Here is a 27,032-nt window from a genome sequence, read left to right on the forward strand (position 1 = left end):
CACACAATGACACCACATAACAAGTACTTCAAACCTTAGGTATAGTAATGTTAATTTAAAATAGACATAACTACAAATATTATATTCTTTAAAACACGACATTTATATAAACTATATAACAAATAAAGACGCTGGCTTATATTTGTTATATTTTTCTAGCTGGAGTTAGACATTAATTCAAATAACGTGAGATCAAAATGAGATAATAATTATTTATAAAGATAATTTATACAAATCTAAATAATTTATACAGACTTCACAAGGCTTTATATGTAATTTACTCATTGATTAGTAAATGATGAAAACCGTGTGAAAACCACAATAAAACAAACTAAAAACACTACAAATACAATATAAATATATGAAATTTTTATTAAAATTTACTTTTTATATCAGAAATGGTTCTGGATCTAAAGTTTAATGGCTGTTTTCGCTGTGGTTCACTCGGATTTTCCAAATTGCTCCTTATAGGTTTTGCTGGCTGCACCTGAAACCAAATTTTATGTGATAAATATGTTACATAATCATTTTTATACAAAATCATTTTTAAACACCTACCTACTTCATTATTTTCTTTAAAATTATTAGATAACATTCAGTAAAAGTGAATGGATTCGATAAAATTATTGTGCCTGTCACAAAAAATAGCAAATTACTGTAAAATGCATTTTAAATAGAATCCAATTAGAGATCATTAGAACATCTTTTGTATTATTTAAAGGAAATAATATATATTATGCAGTTTATTTCGATACTGTTCTACGCTACTGATCATCTAATCTACTCCAATATTTGGTCAAAAATCGAAAATGTCGCACAGAAACTTCCTTTTCAGACTTTTTAACCTTCACACAAGACGAAATAATAGCTCAATTATTGTAATACATTACGGATATGATGTTTGTGATCTTAGTTTGTGATGAATACCTAATTATTTAAATGCCTATAACGACTTGTATCACATTATTCTAGTAACTAATTACTAAGTATAGAGGAATTGATAAAGAACAAATTATTTGACATTTTGATAACTACATTACAGCCACGGCTGCAAAACGAAGTAATTCTAGTGTAGGAACAATATATCGTAATAATAATAGAATGAGAAAATATGATTCACTAACAACCAACGTACAAGCTTATAACACATACTAAACGTGTTTCATTTGCTCTCCAATAGATGGCGCTAGTCATAACGCAAAAGTTCTAGTAACTTCGCACATACATTTGCTATGCTATTTTAAATGTACCTGTGTGACATCACCAATAGTAGGTCGTCTTCTCCACTTGTACCACCAGTATTCAACGCCTAGAGTAATACAAGCCAGTCCTATTCCCATGAATATAACGATAAACACTCCTCCTATATTTTGTATGGAGATCCCGTCCGACTGATCATCCTGTTTCTCACACTTGACCGCGTTCGGGTTGTTGTTCCACCATGTTTCTTTGAGTTTTTCTAGCTTCCGCTTGTTTAATAGTTGAAGTATTCTGTAAATACAATGTGACATAACATGTTGTTTACAATGGACGTGGTTTTGATGTGAGGTGATATTAAATTTTTTGAGCAAAGGTTAAATAGGTAGGTAGTCGGTACATAGCTGACTTGATGACTATTACAAATAGGTTTTTAATTCGCGTACCTTTCATAATTAAAAATATGAAAATCTTAGGAATCGAAATATGGCTTTCTTGAATTATTATGACCAAGTTAGGCTATATCTATTAAGTACGTATACATATTTAATAGTGAACTAGGTAGTTAGGTAGGTAATTATTTTATAACTAAAAAAGCAGGGGAGGTAGATAACCGTTCTAAAAGATAATTAATGTAAAGCAGTGAACCGATTAGGTTTAGAATGTATTGTAATAGTAAAATATTGTACTAAATATCTGTTAATTCAGTAATCACATTGAATTTGTAAAAAAAAAAAAATTTCCTTAAAAAATATATTTGAAATCGATGTTGTGTTTCTTATTTATACAAAGTTATGCGCTAAAAGGAAGCGAAAAATAGATAAAAACACATGTAATATCGCACCAAACAGTGGCCAAAGATGTTTGTATAATATCGTCTGGCCAACGAACTGAATATATTTGACCCAACCGCGTCACAGGGCATTATCGTTGTTTTTCATAATATTATTTATCTGTGTTTGAAATTAAATGTCAAGGTCAATAATTAGGAAACTTTATAATGATGCATTGTATTCATTTCGATTGCTGTAGAAAAATTAGTTACCTACATCATAAATGGCAAAAGAAGTCAGTACCGTTTTAAAGTTTTAAATTAGTAGGTAATTTTAATATTCATTATTATTTTAACCTGCTGGTCGCTTTTTTACGTATCCAACGTCGCCGTAGTCTGTGGAGTATTACAATGGATAGAATTTAATATTGCAATTTTCAGCTAGGTACCTATATATTTTGTTATCAAATTTTTATAATAGGCATGACGAAAGATTTTGAAATTCTCTTCCATAATGTGTGTATACGTTTACTATACAAGAAAAACCCTATATTTCGGTAATATACTTAAATTTAACGAAGATTAAAGCCATTTTTCAAAAAATATTTAATATCTGTGCCAAAACAGCTCGCAGGTGTCATGGCGTAGGCGTGACGTCAAACTTTGGTAAATACGTAATTATTTGTACGCATTGCGAAGAAAATTAAAAAAGTCTTTATTTAATATGTGTTATAGAAACGAATTACAAAGTTTATAAGTGGTGTGCAGTATTGCAGTGTGAATCCACATAAAAATAATGCTCAAAAATGTGTTAGTAATTATTTCAAGCGAAAAAATAATAAGAAATTATTGTATAAAGTTGGCGCGGAGAATCCCGAACCATGTATTCGTGAATTCGCAATTATATTTCTGTTCTGAGTCGATAAAGCATACGTGAAACAATAGAAAATAAATAAAAATGCGTATTCTCAACATATTCATAACAACAAAATACATCTGACGTGAGTTGTTTACTTATGCGTGACGTCACGCGTGTTTTAGTCAAAATGGCGAACTTCAGAATTTCAATGTTTTATTTTATTGATAATCTCATTAATCTTAATGTTTTTAAGGTTTCTAAGTCGCTATATTTAATTTATTTATTATACATTTTCCCTTAAAAACACTAATACGATCATTTATGGATACTGTCGTCATGCCTATTGTATTAAAATAAAACAGTTTGATTCGAATTCTATACATTTTTCATTTCTTACCTTTATACTTTACATACCTATATGGGTCTAATCGAAGCCCATTATAACCTTGAACTTAATAAAAACAAGCAAAAAAGTACACGAATGTTGAAGGTTTTGTTACTAGGCGCCTATAGTAATTAATAGTATATAACTGACACGTGTTAGGTTTTAACAAAAAAAATACCATTATTTGCTACAGGAAGTCTACAATGTATACATTTGCATTAAATTATTCAGTTCGTTAGTATATTTAAACACAGTGATAAGTATTTTAAAATATAATTTTATGTTTGATCCCTTGTTCCAGTCTGATTAGATAAATACATGGTAAAAATATCAATTTACTTGTTTTATTAGGTGTAAATAGGTACTTAACACTCCAGGTTACTGTCACTACACATAGGTATTATGTGTACAGTTTTTATTTATTACTAGCTTTCCGCCTGCGGCTTCGCCCACGTTTTCAAAGAAAAACCCGCATAGTTCCCGTTCCCGTGGGATTTTCGGGATAAAACCTAGCCTATGTTACTCGTGGATAATGTAGCTTTCGAATGGTGAAAGAATTTTTAAAATCGGTCCAGTAGTTTATGAGCCTATTCATTACAATCAAACAAACAAACAAACAAACAAAGTTTTCCTCTTTATAATATTAGTGTAGATTACAACTGCTAGTGGTTTGTGATATATCTACGAATAAAAATGTTTTTTTTACACAGTTTATTCGTAGTTTGATAGAATGCTAAAGCAAAACAATAAAATGAAAATGTGGAAATAAAAATAGAATCAATATTATAATTAATTCAAATAGGTCACAATGTAAATATGGAATGAGACAGACAGCGAAGGTGTTTATATATTCGATACAACCTATCACGAACAAATATTTTGCTGTCTAGAAAAATGAGCCTCTTTTTGACTGCTCATTTTTTATGTATGGTGTATATTTGGATCTATTTTGTTGTTTTATTTATTCACTATTACAAAAAGCATATGACCTAACTAGTTATTAGTGTAAAGTATCATCAAATTAATTTTCGAATTGCTTTCCTAAATTTGTAGAGCTAAGTAAATAGAGACGCCTCCGAAATTTTTGGCTTATTGAGGTACCTACCTCAGTTAGAGAGGTCAAAGTTTTTCATCTATAATCAAAGTAAAGAATATGTATATAAACATAGTAAGGCTTACGCATTATTGAATTGATCTTTCAAAGGCGATCCCTGTTGTACTGCAATCGCGTACGGCTTGCGAGAGAATTCATCCCCAACCATTTGCAAATCACAACTCGTTAATACGTGGTACCTGAAATATATATAACGTTAAAATAATAGGTAATTATGTACATGTTCAAGGCATCTTATACTAATCAGTAGAAATTAGTTTGAGTTTGTTTAGAACTAAGACTCTTTGATAATTACCTATATGTTGTACCAATTATAAGTAACACAGTATCACATTCCATGACATTCAAAATCCCAACGTTTTAAAAAGCTATCTTTGTATTTAAAATTCAGCATTCAAATGATTTATATCTTTGTACATATTTACCTAACATCAGTCGCATCGCCAAGCCAAGCGAATCCCTCGCTAGAGCTCTTAGAAGCGCGGACCCTCTCGACCGCTTCCTCCACAGTATGCGGCATCCCAGCTTCCTTCATGGCTTGCCACATCTTGGTGTACTTGTCACTCACAGGGTAATCCCATACAGCTAGCTTGGCTCGCTCCACATCGCTTAGACTGTCGTTCAAACTCATTTCCTTCCATATTCTGTAATTATGATGAATTTGGAATACATCATTTTTGGAGCAATTTCTTTTCAGTAAAATTAAAGAAACTATAGTTATAGAAACCACGTAGGAACTACGAATATTAGTTACAAGAATAAGTTGTCAGAGCTAGCAAACTATGCATTAGGTCAGTCTCGCAACAGGAGGCAGTTTTATTATAGACGGAATATTATTACATATTTTGTTTTGTACAATTATTGAGGTAGCTCAAAGGCTAATCTATCAAAGCTATCCAGGTGATCTTCGAAAAGCTAATTTTCATATCCTATATATGAAATTAGTCTGTTTATTGTTTGCAGATTCAAAATTTTGATATGATTTAGGTTAAAGTACCTAGTAGGTAAAATAATTAATCCTGGGAGAGTGTAGCAAAGCGGAACTACACCGAGATATTTATTTAATCCATATACATATTTATTTAATCCATATACATAATACATTCATCATTTACTTAATTAAATATAGCTACCAAGTACCATGCAATTAAATTTTGAGCTTATCGGTCGAGCTTAGTGTGAACAAATACATATACGAATGTAAAGTGGCTCAACCCGTTGGAACTGCAAAATATATTTTATCAAACATTTTTATTAAAACAATGTAGCAAAATTTATATAGCCTCAACTATATTCTGCACTAACCGGATATCCTCGTAAATTTATCATTTACGATAACGTTTTATAAGATAATAATTTGTGTTTAATATAACCACGGCACCTTATGGAAAAAAAAGTTACCGTCTTCAAATTAAAAGGAAATAATGAATAACTTGTAGCACATTAATTGTGAGTCGAGTGAGAGTTTGTGATAATTTTGAATTTGTGAGTCTTATCTTATATATCTATAAAATAGCATTTAGATCTTTCCTCTGCTATCCAGCTTATGCAAAAGATTAGCAGTTCACACTGCCTACGGCTATATACTGTAAACTGTAAAGTAATAGTAAAATATAGCCTAAGGAAAACATTTATGTAAATGGTAGTGGGTTTTACGCGTTGCTAGCTACAGGTGAATGCTATACAAACACGCCAAGGCGGAAACAACGATATCACACTCCGTGACCGATAACTTGCTGATAACAACTATATCGGGAACTATGCCATTCACTAATCCCACACTGAATACGCACGATAAGGTACTGCTTGATATTCATGCTTCTGTGATTGATGGAGAAAAACAAAATTTTTAAAAGTCACAATAAGCCTTTTTACAGAGAATATAGCTTATAACTTCTGGGGGTGTGAGAGACAAATACATACTTAATTGTTTAGTTCACAAACTGTCCTTCAGATAACCTACGACCTACATAAACTTGGCTTATAAATGCTTTTGCCAAGCGTTATCTATATCCATTATTGTATTAAAGCAAGCTTGTTGATGTTTTTAAATATTGTTATTTCTAGCTACATCAGCTTTGGGATTTTTCTTCTTCAAAAAGTTAGTTTGAGTACTTTTACCGAAATCGAAGTAATGGTGAAATTAAATCATTTGAGCCCAGTTACAGAAAGCAAATTTACCATAAAACAGCACTGCGTAATGCAACCGAAATATCCGGATATTTGTGCAAATAACAATGGTAGTAAACATCCCGTTTAATAACAATGTTAATTACTCTTCAAGTCTATTCTATTTTATCATTTATGTAGGGCCGGCGTTCCTAATGCAATCTATAATGCATGACCGAAGGTAGAAAGTGCAGTTTCTAAGAAAGTTTGAGGAATATTGCATTATGATTATATAGTGGAATGCTTGCATGGACGTTTTATTACGGATTAAATAAAATAATAGGATATTACATATATATACTACTCTGTTAATGAAATTCTAATATTTGTAATGATGATGATGACTTGGCAACTTTTAAAATCGTATAATAAATTTAATAATGAACAATTTACAGCAATTACAGTTTTCTTATATTAAATTGAACACAGATGGCGCCATCGGTGCATGAATGCAAAACATTATTATGCGTTATCTTCATAACGTGTTACCCGTATGTATGTTTATAGAATAAATTATATGATATCTGTGAAGTGGTATGAATGAATAAATATACTAATTAATATACTAAATTAAAAATAATTAATCAAATCGTAAGCTACAAGTAATTGAGAAGTATCAAATAAATATGTACCTATATGGAATCGACTTGGTCAAATTATGAATAAGAATATCTGGATTTAGTTAATGCTCTATCTCTACTTTTTCATTCTATTGTATAATGACCTGGATTCTTGAAACTTCCAGGATTAGCAACTAACTTGACCAAACAATGAACCACGCAAAACGAAATACTCACTCATAAAACTTCACTTCAATATTAGCCATTCGTTCGAAGTACGTCATAGAGCCAGAACCATTTAACGGTGCGTACTGTATTTTGTACTGTTTGGACAAGTCGTCCAGAGACTCGATGGGTGTATCCAGACGGGATACCGTGAGGAAAGCCGCGAGATTCGCTGTGTATGACGCTATGATGATGAAACTGTAATAATATACTAATTAATAGGAAATAAGAAGCATATTTATTCAATTTAGATTTGTTAGGTACTGAGTAGCCCACAATATAATGATCTCTGTACGACTCTATCACAGACTCTATATGGTCTAAGCATTTCTAGATTGGTTTGAATGACTTAATTATCATTTAAACTAACCCTACTTGATACTATGAACTATTTAAACAAAAGTTTGACTTAATCTTCATGCTATTATATTTATTCAATTAGTAAACAAAAAGTGACTTTTGTAATGTTACACCAAGATGTGGTTAAATCTAACTTGTACGTTCCTTAGCTGTAATTTTTCCTTGTTTTACACGAAACAAGGTTTGCTAACAATAAATACGGTCATAAATCACCCAAAAAGCCACCATGTTGCAGCGAGAAGCCTCCCCGACAGGTTCTTGGGCGCCTCCCCCCCGCCCTGCGGGGTCAGTGACGTCATGCAGAACCATAGACACTCCTTCAACGTGAATTCGCGCTTTTCTTCGTCATCTTTGTACTTTTCTCGATTGTTCTGATAGCTGTATGGACTCCATCGGTCGAAAATCCACATGAGGAAGCTTGAAAATTATTACGGATATGATTATGATTTAATTAGATACTGGCACTATCATACAACCAATTTAGGTATTTTTCACAGCAAAATTTACTCCCAGCTACAAATAGGTATCAAAAATACCTAGGTAGTTAGGTATGTATCAAGTTTTGCTATTATAGGTACTATAACTAGGTACAATTACTTCGCAAATACTCACTAAAGCACCATTTTTGAAGAGCTAAATATTTTAGACAAGAAATATATTCTTAAATCATAATAAAAGCTTGGCAAGAGTCTAAAAGGAAAACAGCCAATTAAAGTATATCGAGTAACAGCGCAGAATAAATTAGTAACAGCTAATTAAAGTTATTATTTCAGAAACGTCTAACTAGCATACAACGCGTGCATAGTAACCCATCATCTAACGCGCTACGGCATTTTAAACAATTTCAAGAGCGCCCCAATTCGAAAAGTTAATTGATAATTTGTTGGTATTATTTCACGGTTAGTGAGTATTGTTATCTGGAGTTTACCGGCTAACTTTATGGGTCACGGCTACAAACGTTATCAATGTTAACTGCGAAGGTGATTCGCTTCGCTGTTGCTATTTGTATACGGCCATTACTGACGTGACGACTTATGAATTCGATTTTACAACAGTCTGTAATAATTGAGCCATGAATCAATTATGGGATATAGGGACAAAGTTAAATATTCATTTGAATGTGCTTCCTAGTGTTGTGACTTCAAAGAATGTGAACAAGATAAGAGTCTAATCTTGTGTCTATGTCGTGGCCATATCGTAGATTTGCTCATTTCATGAAATGATCGACCATTTCATGAAATGGTCGCATTATATTCACCGAAAATCTATTTAATATTCAGTATTCACCGAAAATCTGTTTAATATTTTTTCCACAAAGAAAAACAGAAACAACATATAATTATATCAAACAAGTAGGTACAGCTATGAAGTTGAATATGAATTAAAGATTTCATTACACTTAATTAAAAGGCTGTCTAGAAATAAGCTTATTTTTAGTAGGTACGTGTAACGTAGGTGTATAATATTTTTTGATAAACATTTTATATCGTTTTTGGCACGCGATACAAATTAAAATGTATAATATCAAAAAAGCGGGAATTTTTTTCCGCGTTATTCTTAGAAATCCATTATCTATCACCAGGCGGAAGCGAACCGTAACAAAGTTATCTGTACTCTGTATAGACGATAAAATCTTCCTAGATTAAAATAAAATGTCCCGATGAATGAATATATTATGTATACGACATTGAACTACTCTAGCGAATAAAATTTGGCACCTATTTTGATCCATTTCTGAGTCAAATCATGAATCATTGACTTACACTGCAATTTCAAATAAATACTGGATGCATATTATATATACATAATATTATACCTACATATAGAAATATAACAAATTTATCATACAAAATATTTATTTATTTATTTATTTAACAATTTAATATACCACACCAAGTAATATATTTTACAATTATACAAAGACGATTAATATGGTAGGTACATTAGGCGGCCTTATCGCTTACTAGCGATCTCTTCCAGGCTGCCCAAGGTAAGGGATAAAGAAGAAATACATGTAACGCGGGTGGCTGATATAATACCTACATAAAATAATAATATAGATCATAGAAGATAGAATACATAAAATACAAGAATGAATAATAGGGAAGGATAAAGTACATTATATTAAATAGAAGGAAATACAAATGTCAACGGGTTAAATTTAAAAATAAGAAAAGTGCCAACCTATTTAAAATGTGTTTTGAGTTCCAAACTTCCAAATGATATGGATGATTTAAAATTTAAATGTCGTTCATTTATGTTTCAATATAATGTATCATTAATTATGATGGTAAAACAAATTAATATTTTTGAAGTCAATAAATAGGGAAGCAACTTCTAGACGTTCAAACAAAACCAAATAAACAGCCAGGCCTAATCAAATGTAAAACCTGTACCTAGAGAACATTGTAAAATATACATAACTAAGAAATTAGAAATTTACTACCTGGGTACTATCCTTATTTATAGACAAGTACTCGTAATAGTTTAACATTTCTAGAGACATATTAATTCATAAACTTCTTCATCATTAATACATTTAATGAAATTACTCACAATCTTTACAATCAGTTAGTGCCATAACATTTATTGTATCTTGATGAGCATTTGATACTCTGCAAAACGCACCTGTTTATAATAAGTTTACCTTATTTAGAAGAAACATAGGCCCCTATTTAGATCCTTCGTCATTGTCATTACAATAAAGATCGAAGAGGATGAAAGATAACCTATAAACTATACACGGCTAGTATTGTGGCTAATCGTTGATCATACATTACCTACATTTTGATTTCCAACCCATGTATGGGTTCTGGCTCTTAATGGAGTAGCGAAACCCAGGTAAATAATAAGGTCAAGTGCGTGCTCCACTGAAGTACCTACCGAAGGTTGTAAGATTGTGTTTTTGGAATGTTTTAAGTTTGAAGTAGGTAGTTCAAGATAGGTTTTTATTATTGCTCATTTTATTGCAAATAACTAAAGAAGTGTTTGTCATCTTTAGTTTATCAGCACAAGATATTTGAGACATTGACGTGGAAGTCGGATTAGAAAGATGAAATTTAAATACATAATGTCGAATAAACATACTTATATCCTAGCTAACACAAGCTAGTTTAAAAATCTTAAATGGGATATCAATTTAAGAATTAGGTTTTAAAGATTTTATTTGTCACTGACAGGTGCTGATACTCTTTAAAAAAAGTTAAAAGTAGGTAAGTAACTAGGTATGAAAGATTTAGGTATTATGTCAATACATGTTCATATAGGCACAGAATAATAACTAGTAGCTAGCTTATATAGGCTACAACGTACAGTCATCGATCGATGTAGGTAATATTATGATGACCGATGTCCTATTTCCACATGACATTTAAGGTCGAATACACACGATTAAGTAAAGGTATATAATCATATCATTTCAATACTCCTATAGAAATGTATCATGTATACTGTATTGTGTAAACCGTATTTATACTGTATATGTATTGATAAGTAAACAAAATATAGGTTTATCACTAGAAAATGTACCTAGTGTTACATTACTTGAACAAAAAATATGTATGGTAGTTATATATTTAAAATTTAAATAATAATAAAATATATCTGTATCAGCAGTTACCTATTAATATTATGTGTACACTGTACGTACGTACATAGTTACTTCTATTTTCTTTTAATACTTTTAGTTAGAAGTTCAAATATTTTATCAAATAGGTAGGTATGTAGGTAGTTACTGTTATTTATAGATGGTCTACTAGGTTTGTTCATGGCAAGTACCTAAAACTAGCTATTTATACATTTAAATTAATAAAATATTATTATGTTAAGAACGCGGTGATTTATATCATAAGATTATTTCATAAATTTTACTTCAACGCTAAGTAGGAACTTTCTATTTTCTTACGTAAAGATATTTATAACTGCATCGTTAGCAAAAGTGGTAAGTGGTACCTAATGAATATAATAATTAAGTAGATACTAGATACGTTTTTGTATAATTTCCGGGAGGTACAATATCGCAATTATACTCTTCATAGATTATAACAAATAACTACCTAATTGAATTTTATGAATTTATTTATATAAAAATTTAAACTATAACTAGGTACTTTATGTAGAATTAAATTGTGACGTGTAGGTAATGAAGCGAACCTTACCTTGTAAAGAAATAAGCAGCAAGAATGGAAAACCAAACGTCATTTTCTAAAACCGTTAGGAATTTAAATAGAGATGTCGGCGTTCTCGGCAGTTTCATTAGAATTGTAATGCCCACTAAGTCGTAATAGGGAACCGTGAAATCAACCACGTTTTCCCTTTCTGCCATTACTGATAAGGATGTTAGTCCTATATCCGCTCGCTTCTCCATCAACTCTTTAATAACTCCATTCCAGTTGCCATTTTCGTCCATAGTCCCGTAATTGCCGTCCGGGACTAGTGATATCTCATAATCGAACTTCACTATTTGTCTTATTTCTTCGATAAGATCTATACAATAACCCTTAAAGCCCTTTGGCGCTTGGTCATCCACAATCATGAACGGTTGTTGCTGCAAAATTTAAATCATAATCATCTTTGCACAAAAATTCTTGCGTTTCGGAAAGATAAGTTCGGTGTCAAGGAACGATTGCACGTGTGATAATGAAGATACTGTGTAATGCTCAGAGGTGTAATGTGTATACAGTTTAAAAACATAGTTCAAATATTGAAATAAACCTTGTTCCTACCTCGACTGTTACAATGCGATACACCAACTGAGCTGAATAATCGGTCATATTTTCTGGATCTATTAATGCTAAAGGATTAGAGAGCCCAGCTTTCCATGAGCCTAGTGAGCGGCTTCCTATAGAAGCTCCGTCTTTGATTGTCACAGCAGTAATATCGGTAGTGAACTCCATATAACTCCTGCCATTCATCGGGCCATCTTCAGGAATATAGAATGGCGCATATGTGGGTGTTTCTTTAATCTGGGAAACAATAATTGTCGAGCGTTTCGTGAATTTATATTAGTGATTATTTTTAAACGCCAAACGGTTTATGTCTTATAAATTACCTCAGATTACACGGACGAGCCATTAATTCACGGTGCTTTGAAACGAGGTCGATCGTTTCATGAATAAACCTGACCACTTTAGGAAAACGTGCCTTTGTATTTTTGCTAGTGCTTTAGTTAAAAAATAAAATTATAAACTTACATCTTCAAACGCAGTTTTTAGGTCCAAGGTTCTCGTTGGAGTATTCTTACCATCATAATCGTCACAACTAATGTATTTCATGTCATTTGGCCACTTGCCAGAGTCCAGCAATGATCTGGAAATTCATAAAACGGAGATTTTCATGGAAAATCCCAAACTATATTTAGATGTTCTACATTGCACGTTTGTACTAAAATTGCATACACGCGGTACACAAATTTAGAACACACGCAAGCATTAAAACAAAGGTCATTACTTGATCGCTAAAAATGTTCGGAGGGATAAATCGAAATAGAAAGCAGCCATAATTTCTGGTTCCCCATTCATGCTGTATGTAGTTTTAATCTTTCCCAATCGATCTCTACTTTTAGCGTCTGGCGTGGGTTTCATGTAAACTATAGTCGCATCTTTGCATCCGCAACCAATATCCCCCTTATCCAACGTCAAAGCAAACCATGCTGTTTTTCTTCCGAAATATTGATTTTCATTTGCTGCATCCAGCACATTTTTTATCGTCCTTAAGCTCCCGATGACAAAAAAATTCACAATGTCGAGCTCTCTGAGACTCCGCAATTGCGATTTTATCTCGTCTTTACTAAAACTCTTCACAGGGGTTATCACATGCCGTGTTGGAATATTTTGCAAAAGAGATTTGTATTTGTGATCCATCACTGCAAAGTATGCGTCATCATTAGAGAAGGTCAATGACTTTTACAGCTGTTAAAATAATTTATCAAGTGTTACCAACCAAAGAATTCGTCGAATATAATAGCGGCATTTGTAATGTCTTGCTTGGTAACAATAGCACGTATCGACTCTGGAAGAATGTCTGCCGGTGGCATTACTTGTAGGAGGTATTGTGTCTGGTTTACATTCAGACCTCGCCACTGTCGTAGGTCACCGTCTTGACCGAAAGACCCAGAAACAGTCGGCAATGCTAGCGCCGCTGTGAACGACTTAATCGTCTCTGATCCTACTCCCGTAACAGTGAAGTCTAAAATTATATGTGGCGGTTTCTTTGCAGACACCATATCGTTATATTTTCTGCAAACTATCAGACATATAATTGTTTTATACTTAAATTTATCGCAAGAGGCATAGTTATTTATTTTCACATTTGTTTCATGTTTGTATTGTAAAATATATCAACAATTATCCCATACAAAATAAACCCATTAAAGTTCAGCGAGTAAATTTTCTTACCATTCTCTAAAAATGCCTTGGCATCAGTCCGATTACCGACCACGATGACTGGGTCAACAGCCAGTCCCAAACTGGGATTTCTACGTACATACTCTTTTGCTATTTCGAAAGATTTCTCAGCCAACGCATTATTCTCCTCATTAATTAGTACTGAAAGGCAAATAACGAAGGTTGGTACTTATACGTTTAATTAATTACCAAACGAGAAATATTTTGAAATAACCGTTACTTACACACGTTAATATTTTGAGTTGTCTGCGATCTTGCATACTCAAGCAATACGATGGCTATGAATGATAAAAATATAAAGAATTTCATAACGAAACTTTTCTATTCATTAAATGTATGCGTTGCCAACTATCTACAGCTCCCATCTGACACACACTGAGTGTCATAGGGGCTCAGATTTTAATGTGTACGAGTAGTATCCACGACAACGTCCGGCCTTGATTCACCCTCGGTAATTGATGAATTCTACGCTCATCACTTTAATAACATGTTTGATGTAGTGTGTACACATAAATGCAATTACGGAATTACAACAATTGTATGCGTATGGACTATGGATAGTTTGTTATGCAGGTATAACAAACAAGAAGCAGCTAAACGATAAATCGATATATAAGTAGTACCTAGTTGAAATGATATCGATACGTCATATAATACCGAAGTTGAAGTGAAAATATTAAAAGAAATATATTTTTGACGCTCTAGAGTCTAAATAATAAACACAGACAGATAACTAGGTAAAAAAATACGTAAACAATACTAAATAACCGATGTCCTAACTCATACCTACTGATAAGCTATACCTAGTTATTAATTTATTATTTATTATTCTCCTTAGAATTAATTGGAATTTAAAATTCGAATAAAACAATATATGTTTAAAAAAAAATATCCAACGAAACGCATCTAAAATGCATGTTACATCTTTAAAATTTAAATTTTTAATTTAATAAGAACTTCGAAGAGAAATAATACTACACTTTGTGTAAACAGTAGATAATATCTAGATTATATTCTCATCTTATGGTTAGGTACATAAAGGAATTGAAAACAAAAACATGTTTAGATTGGACTATTTATTGCCAGAAATGTTTCACAAACACTTTACTCCACACGAAGTAGTGTTAAACTGTACATTCTACTTTAGTTTCTACTAAAACTACTGTACTCTTTGAATAAATTGAACAATTTCATATTTAATAATATTATTCTGAAAAAAGTTAGTCAAAATAGTATTCCTCAAACTCTTGGTTATATTGGAATATAATGAAGATTCGTATCCATAAGGTTATCTTACATTCGAGGTTTGTATTCTATCACATATCAAAGCAAAATAAATTAGAAAAAATAGCAATATGATAAAAAAAGACCCATAAGTATTACAAAAAAAAATAGCACACGCAGAATTAATGTCAATATGAACTATCACCTTATTTGTCAACTTTGAACTTTATGAATTTCAATCTTAAATTAATAATAACCATGCTGTGAACTAAAGCAACATTGCAGTCAAAGTGAAAGTCCGTACTGCAAACAGGTAACAAACCAGAAGTTTCTATGTTCACAACACAATTCATAAACAAGTCAAGGAATGTTTAATGGTTAAGTATTAATGCCTATGTAAATATATAAAATGTGCGACATTTAACTGCTAACTTAAATTTACAAATGAATTATTTATCTAACTTTAATTAAATCTTAGTTTATAAAGACCTTGTATTTCGGAAGCTGTTTAAAGTCGCATCGTTCACAGAACGGATCGTGAATTGACTTCACCCGAGGTGAATCCTTTGGCAGTATCTACTGGCGTATTGTTACCGAAACCGATACATGAAAACTATATTCAATTCATTGAACCCATCTCTTGTCCAATTAGACACCGATACGCAAACAGCATACAACACCGAATCCAAATGTATGATCGGTTCACTGCGATGCACATCTCAGATGTGACTGACATAAAAATTTACACTTTACAGGTACGTTTCACAGGTAAGTTTAATACACATAGTAATTAAACCTTAACTTAAAGTGTTGTGACACAAGAGCCCAACTCTAATGTAAAAACGTCGAGTACAAAATAGGTTTATAAAAACTATGGTATTATTGCAACATATGTATATGTGTGTATAAAAGGATATGTTTGTAGAGTTGGGACCTAATGATCATACAATGCATTGCAGTAAACCAAGCTTGGGGCTTGACAGTTTAGGCCTCCGCCTCAGCGGGTGGGGCCTCTTCCGCTACCTTCTGTTTCTTTTCAGGAGTGGTCTTCTCATTTGCATCACCATTATCTGCTGCAGCAGATTTCCTCTTCACACCGGTCTCCTTTTTCTCTGTAAACAATACAATAATTATAAGTAAAATTTTTTGATAACACAATTATAAAAAAATCCGATACAAAAAATTTAATTTATATCATACATCAGTATATTGACTTTATAATTATTATTATTATCTAAAACAAACAAACCTGCTTCACCATTTTCGGTAGCATCATTGCTCTCGTCTCCGTCCCCGTTTTCGGCGGGAGTTTCTTCTGGCGCGTCTCCGCTGCCATTTTCTTCTTTGCCGTTACTCTCGGGTGCTTCCGCAACCTTTTTGGCGGGCGACTTCTTTACCGGTGATTCCTTGACCTCAGTTGAGGAAACCTCTTCGGGCGCTACTTCTCTGTAAATATTAACATATTGTTTGGTCGAAAACATGGAAACCATGTTATTACTAAATCTATTGTACACAAACAAACAATGACACTAATTACATACATGTTAACGCGACGTACACAATCTACTATTTACTAGAACTATGCAGTTTTCAAGCGAACGTACTATAAAGGAAGCGAGTTAGTAACAAAAACAACTTGTTGTTGCGCAAGGCTGCATGTGGGAAAGTTGCGAGGAAAATGAACGTCGACGTAATTGCTGAATGATACGTTACTTGCACCACTAGATTGCCTTAAGACGCGAACTCGAAAGCGTTAAAAATAACTTATGACAACATGCGGCCCTCGCGAGTATCGATAACGTAACCGCGAAGTTGCAAAATGCGACTCTGTAAATTTGAAACGAGCGCGCTTCGGTGACGCTACCGCGCCGGCACGCCGCGCATGCAGCGCCATCTTGGCTAAACCTCCGCGCCGACCGGCGTGCTTTCAATTTTCCCGTGTTGTAAAATAATCTAGGATGTTTTACGTAATGACTCAATGCACATCCGACTCAATGTAACAAGGTCTAACAAACGCACTTTACATTCGAATAGTAAAACACAAGTTTCAACTCAAATAACTTTCCCGCGTGTCTATACAGCTTGTCATTAAACATTTTTTTTTTGAATATACAATATAACCACTATAGATCTATAAGGATGAGAATATTATTTGCTAATTCTTCAAGTACAGAATAACACAAAATTTAAGCGGAACTAAGTAAAAAGATTCGAATAAATAAAATAAAGGTAGCCATTTTGATCACGTTTTCATAGCCGCCAAAAAGCAAAGCTGTAAGAATAATCAATTTATGAAAGTAAAGACTATTTAAACTTACTTCTTGTCGACGGCTGCGTCTGCCATTGTTATTTTTTGTTTAACAAAAACGTTAAATAAGTGGTAAAATATTCCAACACGTGCTTCGCACCACGCACAACAAAGTTCACTGCACAAACACCGACGTCCAAATGAAGGAGGAAGGAACAAAATATCGTGCGCAACGTTTCGCGCGGTTGCGCGTTCATTCTGAACTTTACGCGCCAACTTCATTCCATGAAACACACTATGCGCGAAAGTATTTGATAGAAAAGGATAGTTATAGAGCTTATTCAACTTCAAACAACCTTGAAATTTCTGTAAATGAGGTGAGCAAGCGGTAATCTACCTTGCTCTGTCCTGTTCAAAAACACATTGTCGTTAAATTATTAATTCTTCGTCCAGAAAAATGATTTTATTTTTAGTCCGTCTAGGAATTAGGAAACATCAATATTTTTACTTGAAAAATGAAAACTAAGTATACATATAGGTATAAAGTTTTATCTGAAATCACAAGTCACAAAGACCGTACCGAAAAGGTGGCGCGAACTTGCAACTTGCGACTCGCAGTTAATGGCTGGTTCACACTTTGATTAGTGTGAGTGCAGGTGATTAGTGCGAGTGCAGGTGTGTAGTGCGAGTAGTGTCCAATTGACTGCGAGTGCAGGTGATTATTGCGAGTGCAGGTGTGTAGTGCGAGTAGTGTCCAATTGACGGCTGGTTCACACTTTGATTAGTGCGAGTGCAGGTGATGAGTAGTACTACGTGTGGACAGCGACTGTTTAGTGCGAGTGTTTAGTAGGCTGTGTAGTAAAGTGAATAGAAGCGTGTTCTATTTTTTTGCGAGTGGACTGCGAGTAGCCACGTCCCGCGCGCCCTCCCTTCCCCCTCACTCGCAGCGTGCCTGCACTCGCACTAATCACCTGCACTCGCAGTCAATTGGACACTACTCGCACTACACACCTGCACTCGCACTAATCACCTGCACTCACACTAATCAAAGTGTGAACCAGCCATGACTGCGAGTGCAGGTGATTAGTGCGAGTGCAGGCACGCTGCGAGTGAGGGGGAAGGGAGGGCGCGCGGGACGTGGCTACTCGCAATCCACTCGCAAAAAAATAGAACACGCTTCTATTCACTTTACTACACAGCCTACTAAACACTCGCACTAAACAGTCGCTGTCCACACGTAGTACTACTCATCACCTGCACTCGCACTAATCAAAGTGTGAACCAGCCATTATGGCTGGTTCACACTTTGATTAGTGTGAGTGCAGGTGATTAGTGCGAGTGCAGGTGTGTAGTGCGAGTAGTGTCCAATTGACTGCGAGTGCAGGTGATTAGTTCGAGTGCAGGTGTGTAGTGCGAGTAGTGTCCAATTGACTGCGAGTGCAGGTGATTAGTGCGAGTGCAGGCACGCTGCGAGTGAGGGGGAAGGGAGGGCGCGCGGGACGTGGCTACTCGCAGTCCACTCGCAAAAAAATAGAACACGCTTCTATTCACTTTACTACACAGCCTACTAAACACTCGCACTAAACAGTCGCTGTCCACACGTAGTACTACTCATCACCTGCACTCGCACTAATCAAAGTGTGAACCAGCCATTAGATGTGGTTAGGTACCTAGGTACCTAGGTATATTACTATATGACGTATAATTATATATGTATTATGTAATTAATTAAATTAAGATACTATAATTCTTGGTAAGTAGTTACTTCTTAAAACTAACTAGGTTACTACCTAGTACCTAGCCTTATTTAAAAACACTCTAAAATAATTTTATTCCCTATCTAGTATCTACCTACCTACCTAGTTATAAATTTTCAGTTTTTAATTTTTATAGAAATCGAAAGAAGACATCCTAAACTCTACAATTTCACAATTCATATCAACCCATATTATTAATCGCCGAAATAGTTACCTATTTAAAATTTAAAAAAAAAACATCATAGGTACCTAGGTATAAAGCATTTGAAAGATAATATATAAATATATTAAATACCTACCTAATAAAACAAAAAAGAAAATAGGAAAGACATTTTATAAAATTTCAAATCACACGTTTTGTTATCTTATAAGTACTTAGGTATATAAAATAGAAGCCGTCGTTTTGTACAATGAAACAGTTTATGTAAATAAAATGTGAATAAGGCGCGAGTGTGATTTCAAAAGTTCATTGGCCTATTAATCACTGATTTTTTTCGTAAATATCACGAATTTTAGTTGCTATGTGGAAATGTGAAAACTAAGAACGAATGTAAACAGTAGGAATTTTGGTACCTATGTACCTACACCTGAAAATAATTCAAACATTATGTGGTCGTTAGCATGTCTGAGCAAAAAAATGCGATGCGCAAGATTTTATTTTCCGCCTTGATTTTGGATCACCTCTATAGCCAGAAAACCATCACGCTTGCGCTCGACACGACAGCTACAGATACAAGCAAAGTTAACAGATTGATAATAAGAATGTATATGAATTTCGACCTTAATTCTTTGGAATTCGGTCTACAATATGCAACAGAGATTGTAAATATAATATGGTTGCAGCGTTTTAGGTCGATGGCTTTGAAATAAATCTTGGCACAAGTTGCTTATATCGTCAGGTTATGAATTCATTAAAAGCTGTTCGTGGCATAAAAAAGTACAATATATAGCCCATTAATATTGTTGTAATATAGGTGTTGTAAGTACATATTATGTACTACTAGCTTTCCGCCCGCGGCTTCGCCCGCGTTTTCAAAGAAAAACCCGTTCCCGTGGGATTTTCGGGATAAAACCTACCCTATGTGTTAATCCAAGTTACCCTCTATATGTGTGCTTAATTTCATTGTAATCGGTTCAGTAGTATTTGCGTGAAAGAGTAACAAACATCCATACATACAAACTTTCGCCTTTATAATAGTACTAGCGGTCCGCCCCGGCTTCGCCCGTGGTACATATTTACGTTTTCTCTACATAAAAACCATCCTCGTACTTCAAGGAATATAATAAAAAAAGAATTATCGAAATCGGTTCAGCCGTTCTCGAGTTATGCGCTTACCAACACATTTTGCGATTCATTTTTATATATAAGACTAGCGGTCCGCCCCGGCTTCGCCCGTGGTACATATTTACGTTTTCTCTACATAAAAACCATCCTCGTACTTCAAGGAATATAATAGAAAAAGAATTATCGAAATCGGTTCAGCCGTTCTCGAGTTATGCGCTTACCAACACATTTTGCGATTCATTTTTATATATAAGACTAGCGGTCCGCCCCGGCTTCGCCCGTGGTACATAATATTTACGTTTTCTCTACATAAGAACCATCCTTGTACTTCAACGATTATAATAAAAAAAGAATTATCGAAATCGGTTCAGCCGTTCTCGAGTTATGCGCTTACCAACACATTTTGCGATTCATTTTTATATATAAGACTAGCGACCCGCCCCGGCTTCGCACGGGTGCAATGCTGATACTAAATACACTACAGAAAAACTGTGAACGTTGTATAAAAAACATAGCGGCCCGCTCCGGGTTCGCACGGGTATAACATAGATAGCCGGGCGGCCGGCCGGTACCGCCGCAAACGCTACGTCCCGCAATTTTTAAATCTGTAATATCTTCGAAAATATTCACTTAAATCATACGGTGTAAATGAACAATGTATTCAAGGTATTTAATTGGTTAAGGATTAATGCTGTATTGGTTAAAATCGCATCGAAAATTAGCCATTATTTGTCGTAAAAAGTAAATGACAAAAAAAAGTTATTGTGGGTTATCCATAAGAGATAGACATATACCATCGCGGACTTTTCTGTGGACCTTTTCAATGTGTATAATACTTAGTACATTATTTTGATAAAACTCGTAGGGTTCAGCCTGCGTTTGCAATGTAAGCGGAAAAAATGTAATTTTTTACGACATCACATTAGAAACCTCAAAAATAACAGTACTTCTCCACTATTTAATGGATGTTATTATACATATAAACCTTCCTCTTGAATCACTCTATCTATTAAAAAAACCGCATCAAAATCCGTTGCGTAGTTTCAAAGATTTAAGCGTACAAAGGGACATAGGGAAATAGGGACATAGGGACATAGGGACAGGGAAAGCGACTTTGTTTTATACTATGTAGTGACTAGCGGTCCGCCCCGGCTTCGCCCGTGGTACGAACGTACGGTATATTTACGTTTTCTCTACATAAAAACCATCCTCGTACTTCAAGTAATATAATAAAAAAAGAATTATCGAAATCGGTTCAGCCGTGGTTCAGCCGTTCTCGAGTTATGCGCTTACCAACACATTTTGCCATTCATTTTTATATATAAGAAGATTAGGTAGCAACTATGCTGTCTCTTTCTCGCGTTTTTTATGCTGTTGGGCTGAAAAGAGCTACATACATATATAGGTTGTAGGTACTCTCGCTTGGATCGAAAATAATTTAAATTTTTATATCATTTCATGCTTTTATGAAGTTATTTTAATCTAATATGAACCGAGCTTTAAAAAATAAAGTAATAATATAAATTAAGTATGATATTTTACATATTTATTGAGTCGCTGGCACACTACTACTAACTACCCGCTACCACAGAATAATAACTAGTAGGTAGCTTGATGCTTCAATTACCATGGACCAATATATGTATAATGTATATCAAGTACTTAGATCATGCTTAGATCATTAAGATCAAGTATATTGGTCCACGCCACAGGCCACTACTACTAATAATTATTAGTAAGTGGTACACGCCACTACTAACCTACCTGCCTAGGAATCATTAACATAGAAATAAAAGATGAAATAGGTAGGCAATCTAATAATTATTATAAAGGCGAAAGTTTGTAAGGATGTATATTGTATGGATGTATGGATGTATGGATGTTTGTTACTCTTTCACGTAAAAACTACTGAACCGATTACAATGAAATTTAGCACACATATAGAGGGTAACTTGGATTAACACATAGGATAGTTTTTATCCCGGAAATCCCACGGGAACGGGAACTATGCGGGTTTTCCTTTGCAAACGCGGGCGAAGCCGCGGGCGGAAATCTAGTAAATATAATAATATTGTAGTCTGTACTTTTACTATAATTTGGTGCATGTAAATGCATCTCTGTAAAGGAAGCTTTCAATAGGCTGTGGCCTGTGTCTCATCTCATGCACCGACCACCGTGATAGAAATTGAAACTTTCGCAGTTATTATTTAGTATGTAAGTAGGTACTTATTTGTGATGCCGCGGCCGCTTTAAAAAACAATATACGTGTTGTTGTTGGAAATAATCCATACTAATATTATAAATGCGAAAGTAACTCTGTCTGTCTGTCCGTTACTCAATCACGCCTTAACTACTTAACAAATTTTCATGAAATTTGGTATAGAGATATTTTGATACCCGAGAAAGGACATAGGGTCATTGCGCCTGTTCGCGTCCACATGCCTATTCGCGTCCATTTTGCGAATATCTTTTAGAAAATTCACGAAAATAAGTATACTTTAAGTAAAATTGTAATAAGAAAAATTTCCGATAATACCTCAATGTATAAGAGACATGCACACATATTCAAAATATGCCTGCGCACCGCCTATCCTATTTAAAAAAAATATTTAATTTTGGTTATTAAACGAGAGAGCTAAAACGCGCGGGATTTTGAGAAAAAAATAGTGCGCAGCGTCGCGTTTGACGGTAAGTATCTTATTGTTAAATGTGAATTTTTGAATATGTAACTGTTTCTTTACTTTGCTAACAAAACATGGAATAGTATGGATTATAAATCAGCTTATTTCTTTTACAATTAATAGCTAAAATAAGGTGGACGCGAATTACTACACCGAATTTGTACAACTTCCATTTTGCGTCCACGGTGGCCGCAAACTATACCTATAGTGCATAACAATAGAACATATTGCGTCCACATTGTTTTTCATTAAGTAGCAATGAATTGTTTGTTAAAATATGTAATTTAAAATAGATTGTAAATTTTTGACTAAGACTACAAGTTAATAATTTAAATTTTCATTCAAATTAGCAAATTTTTATGCAATTTTTTTCATTTTAAAATGGGACTAGTATCTTTGAGAATGAGAATCAATAAGTCTGTGGTTAAGAAAATAATATAAACAAAAAAGAAATTTAATTCATTAGAAACTAAAAATAGGGTAGGTAGGTAATCTTAATAGAACTGATTATTATTTATTTACATAACGTAACTTTGTTTTTTGTTAATTTTTAGTTCTATTAATGATGAGAAGATAAATATAAATAAGTTTTTCCAGTTTACTTACAGTGAATTATATTAATAATAATGTTGATTTTAGGGTTCCGAACCTCAAAAGGAAAAACCGGAATCCTTGTAGGATCACTTTGATATCCGTTCGTCTGTATGTCCGTCTGCCGGTCTGTCTTTCTGTCAAAACCGTTTTTCTCAGTAACGCGTTGAGATATAAAGCTGAAATTTATATTGAATACTCAAGTCTACGGTCCCTTGAAGCAGTGAAAAAATCAAACTTATAAGCCAAAGCAATCAGAAGATACAGCCGTTTATGCTGCAAATTTTCGCAAATTTCGACATTCGCAAGGGAATCAAAACCTACAGGGTACTTTACGTGAACACAGACACTTGAAGTTTGGTACGAAGCAACGTCTTATAGCACAAATAAGGGAAACATTGAAAAAATAATCATTTACAGTTAAAACATATGAAAAAAATACAGTTTATACAGGAACCCTCGGTGTGCGGGTCCCACTCGCATTTGGCCGGTTTTTATTAAATAACTATATTCGTAAATAAATAATTTATTAAAATCTAATTTTTATTTGCATTTATCTGATAAAATATCACCCAATACACTCTTAATTCTTTTTCTAAGCTGGTGGACGCGAACTGGTCCACGGGTGGACGCAAACTGGAATTTTTGGACGCGAACTGGGTAAAACGCCTAATTCTGCTATTTGTCTAGATAAATAAAAACCACATGATATTTTCAACACAATTGAAAGTAAATCTTAAAATAGACTATGTAATGAACACGTTACATAAATTTTGCGTTGAAATTTGTTCTGGAACATTTTTATTTTCTCCTTCAAACTTTCCAACTGCACTAAGTGGACGCGAACAGGCGCAATGACCCTAGGCTACTTTTTATCCCGGGAAATAGGATAGGTTTTATCCCGGAAATCCCACGGGAACGGGAACTATACGGGTTTTTCATTTGACTGCGCGGGCGAAGCTGCGGGTGGAAAGCTAGTAATGTATAAATTAGTGTATAATGTATGTACATATATAGGCACAGAGTGTAGGTAGGTATGTATTTTCACAACAAAGTATAATCACAATAGGTACCTATATATGTAGATATTGTAATACTGTGGTATAATCTTGAGACTTGAGCCATTCCTTTACCTAACACAAAACATAACGTAAATATATGTACTTATAAATTATAATTATTGTAATATTAATTGTTTATTAGGTACTTGTAAATAATAATATTTTATATATTTTAGTATTGCTGGCTGCTGAGCGCATCTTAATTCTAAAACGGACTAGTAACGCCATCTTGATTTACGTTATAGAAACCAACCAGCAGTGTTACCCTTTACCAATACTCATGGGAGTTTGGTAGTAAATGGAAGGTAAAAATCATTCAAAGAATGGAATTTGATAAAATATACAAACACACGTTATTGTTTGCGTCAATTAAGTAATCTTAGATGATTAATTTGTTTTAATAAGATATTATAATATATTTCTTGTACTTTAAGAAAGAAAAATATGCCATTAAAAAATTGGAATGCGTTTCTAAGTTTACTATTCAATATTCTTATTGCCTAGTTTTTATTTCATTTATTTTATATCTTCATTCTTCTCCGTTATAAGTATTAAAAATGTTAAGATATTTCAATTTTTAATTCTTAATTTATCAGTATTAAATATTATGAATTTTGTATAAAAAATATGTAATGTTAGTTTAGTTTCGCCGTCATTACATTAAAACATAAAATTATCAGAGATGAGAGAAACTAAATGAAAGTATTTTAATAATACATATTATATCACAGATTCACAACCTTGTTTTCGATTATAAGAAATGTTTTTACACTATCAATATTAATCGAAGTATTAAGGATAATATTCTTAGATCAATTATTACTTCTATTAATAGTGATAGTGTAAAAACACTATAAATACTTATAAAGTAGTTCAGTTATAGCATATATATATACCTACATATTTTGAAAGGTATTTTTATTTTAATTTACTGATATCTTTGAGCACCAACTTCACGCTAAACTGTTCCTCTTTCTTGATATAATAATATCAAAATTAAACCTATTGTAAGGGAACTCTCCCGTCGCGATGCTTGAGGTTGGAGTCGAATTTAGAAAGCGAAGTGTTCTAATCTTATACCTACTGCATATATTTGTTCAAGTTAAGTAGTTACAATGGAACTCGCTGGAACTTCGTAGAAGTCTATCAACTGTTAAATTTGCTCTTAACGTTTTATACAATAAAATAGATTCTAATGATTTATTAGAAATGCTGTTACGGCTAAATGTGCCTGACAATAATATTATACACGGGCTCGTAGCCACCAACTCTTAGCTGCTTGGCGCACACGCACGGTTCAACGCCAGCAGTCTCCGGTACCTCGCATGCTTTCACTGCCGAACTCATTCCTCAATTCTGCACCAGTATATGATTTGTTTGTGTCAGGGATGGGAATGATAGGTGAAGAATGTAAGAGGTACCTAGAACTAAGAAAATAGTGATAAGTTTAGAATTAAGTTTAATATATGTATGGTTTGGCGTATGCCGTAAATAAATAAATAAATAAACAATGTAGTGGCGTGTCGCACGCTCAATAATGCCTATAACTTATGTTATATAGCCTATACCTTATTATAATATAATTCAAATTTATAAAAAGTTAAAAATATAAAGTTTTTTCAAGTACCTATAATGAAATCATTTAATGGTTATATTTTATATGGTTTATTTTATTGTATCTTATTATACCAACTACCAAGTTGTTACAGAGGTTTTTGATTTTCTATCTTATGTAATGCACTTTTTTGCATTGCATTTATTTTATTACTCGCCCAACTGCGAATTCTGTCATAAATATGACGATATCCAACACTTCCTCGTGGAATGTATTCGTAACGATGTTAAAAGAAAAGACTTGTTGACAAATTTTAAAATAAACTTTATGAATGTTGGTGCATATCATAGCATTCTAGCTGCACCACACTCTGATGCAGCTAGAATGCTATTCAACTTTAAATTTAAAATATAGTTAATATAGTTCATTAAGTGTTAAATATTTGTATACAAGGTACGATGGGATTGTCATCGTCCTTTCGGACAATAATCCCTTAATAAAAAAAGATAAAAAAAAATATATATTTTATTATGTCCAGCCGTCAAAAAACTCTGTATAGGTATATACTCTATATTAATTTTCTAT

At 33.5% G+C, this 27,032-nt stretch overlaps 2 protein-coding genes across 2 annotated transcripts; both read right to left on the reverse strand.

The window, feature by feature from the left end:
• Window positions 1–30: 30 nt before the first annotated feature.
• On the reverse strand, window positions 31–14,619 carry Ir25a (ionotropic receptor 25a). Its single transcript, XM_089703482.1, has 13 exons — window positions 14,270–14,619; window positions 14,037–14,186; window positions 13,582–13,884; window positions 13,090–13,504; window positions 12,834–12,948; window positions 12,366–12,605; window positions 11,799–12,187; window positions 7,855–8,058; window positions 7,294–7,479; window positions 4,753–4,971; window positions 4,393–4,506; window positions 1,251–1,491; window positions 31–487 (listed from the first exon to the last, which is right to left on the reverse strand). Exons 1-13 carry the CDS (start codon window positions 14,352–14,354, stop codon window positions 374–376), a joined length of 2,775 nt encoding a protein of 924 aa, XP_089559608.1. The 5' UTR covers window positions 14,355–14,619; the 3' UTR covers window positions 31–373.
• Window positions 14,620–15,106: 487 nt separating this feature from the next.
• Window positions 15,107–17,747, reverse strand: LOC149482701 (uncharacterized). Its single transcript, XM_089703326.1, has 3 exons — window positions 17,588–17,747; window positions 16,519–16,715; window positions 15,107–16,381 (listed from the first exon to the last, which is right to left on the reverse strand). Exons 1-3 carry the CDS (start codon window positions 17,611–17,613, stop codon window positions 16,254–16,256), a joined length of 351 nt encoding a protein of 116 aa, XP_089559452.1. The 5' UTR covers window positions 17,614–17,747; the 3' UTR covers window positions 15,107–16,253.
• Window positions 17,748–27,032: the final 9,285 nt, after the last annotated feature.

This window comes from Colias philodice, chromosome 14, assembly GCF_061535455.1.
Source record: "Colias philodice isolate Cphi_HAF_F1 chromosome 14, ilColPhil1 Martin Lab GWU primary, whole genome shotgun sequence".
Taxonomy (NCBI): Eukaryota; Metazoa; Arthropoda; class Insecta; order Lepidoptera; family Pieridae; genus Colias; species Colias philodice.

What these genes read in the sequence shown, in the direction of transcription:
- LOC149482701 (XM_089703326.1), bottom strand. Translation starts at nt 17,613, where the DNA reads ATGGCAGACGCAGCCGTCGACAAGAA. An exon ending in GACGCAGCCGTCGACAAGAA is followed by an intron (nt 16,716 to 17,587) that starts GTAAGTTTAAAT and finishes TAATATTTACAG; the next exon opens with AGAAGTAGCGCCCGAAGAGG. An exon ending in TACCGAAAATGGTGAAGCAG is followed by an intron (nt 16,382 to 16,518) that starts GTTTGTTTGTTT and finishes TATTGTTTACAG; the next exon opens with AGAAAAAGGAGACCGGTGTG.
- Ir25a (XM_089703482.1), bottom strand. Translation starts at nt 14,354, where the DNA reads ATGAAATTCTTTATATTTTTATCATTCATAGCCATCGTATTGCTTGAG. An exon ending in AACTCAAAATATTAACGTGT is followed by an intron (nt 14,187 to 14,269) that starts GTAAGTAACGGT and finishes TTTGCCTTTCAG; the next exon opens with TACTAATTAATGAGGAGAAT. An exon ending in GGCGATGCGACTGATGTTAG is followed by an intron (nt 4,507 to 4,752) that starts GTAAATATGTAC and finishes TATATATTTCAG; the next exon opens with GTACCACGTATTAACGAGTT.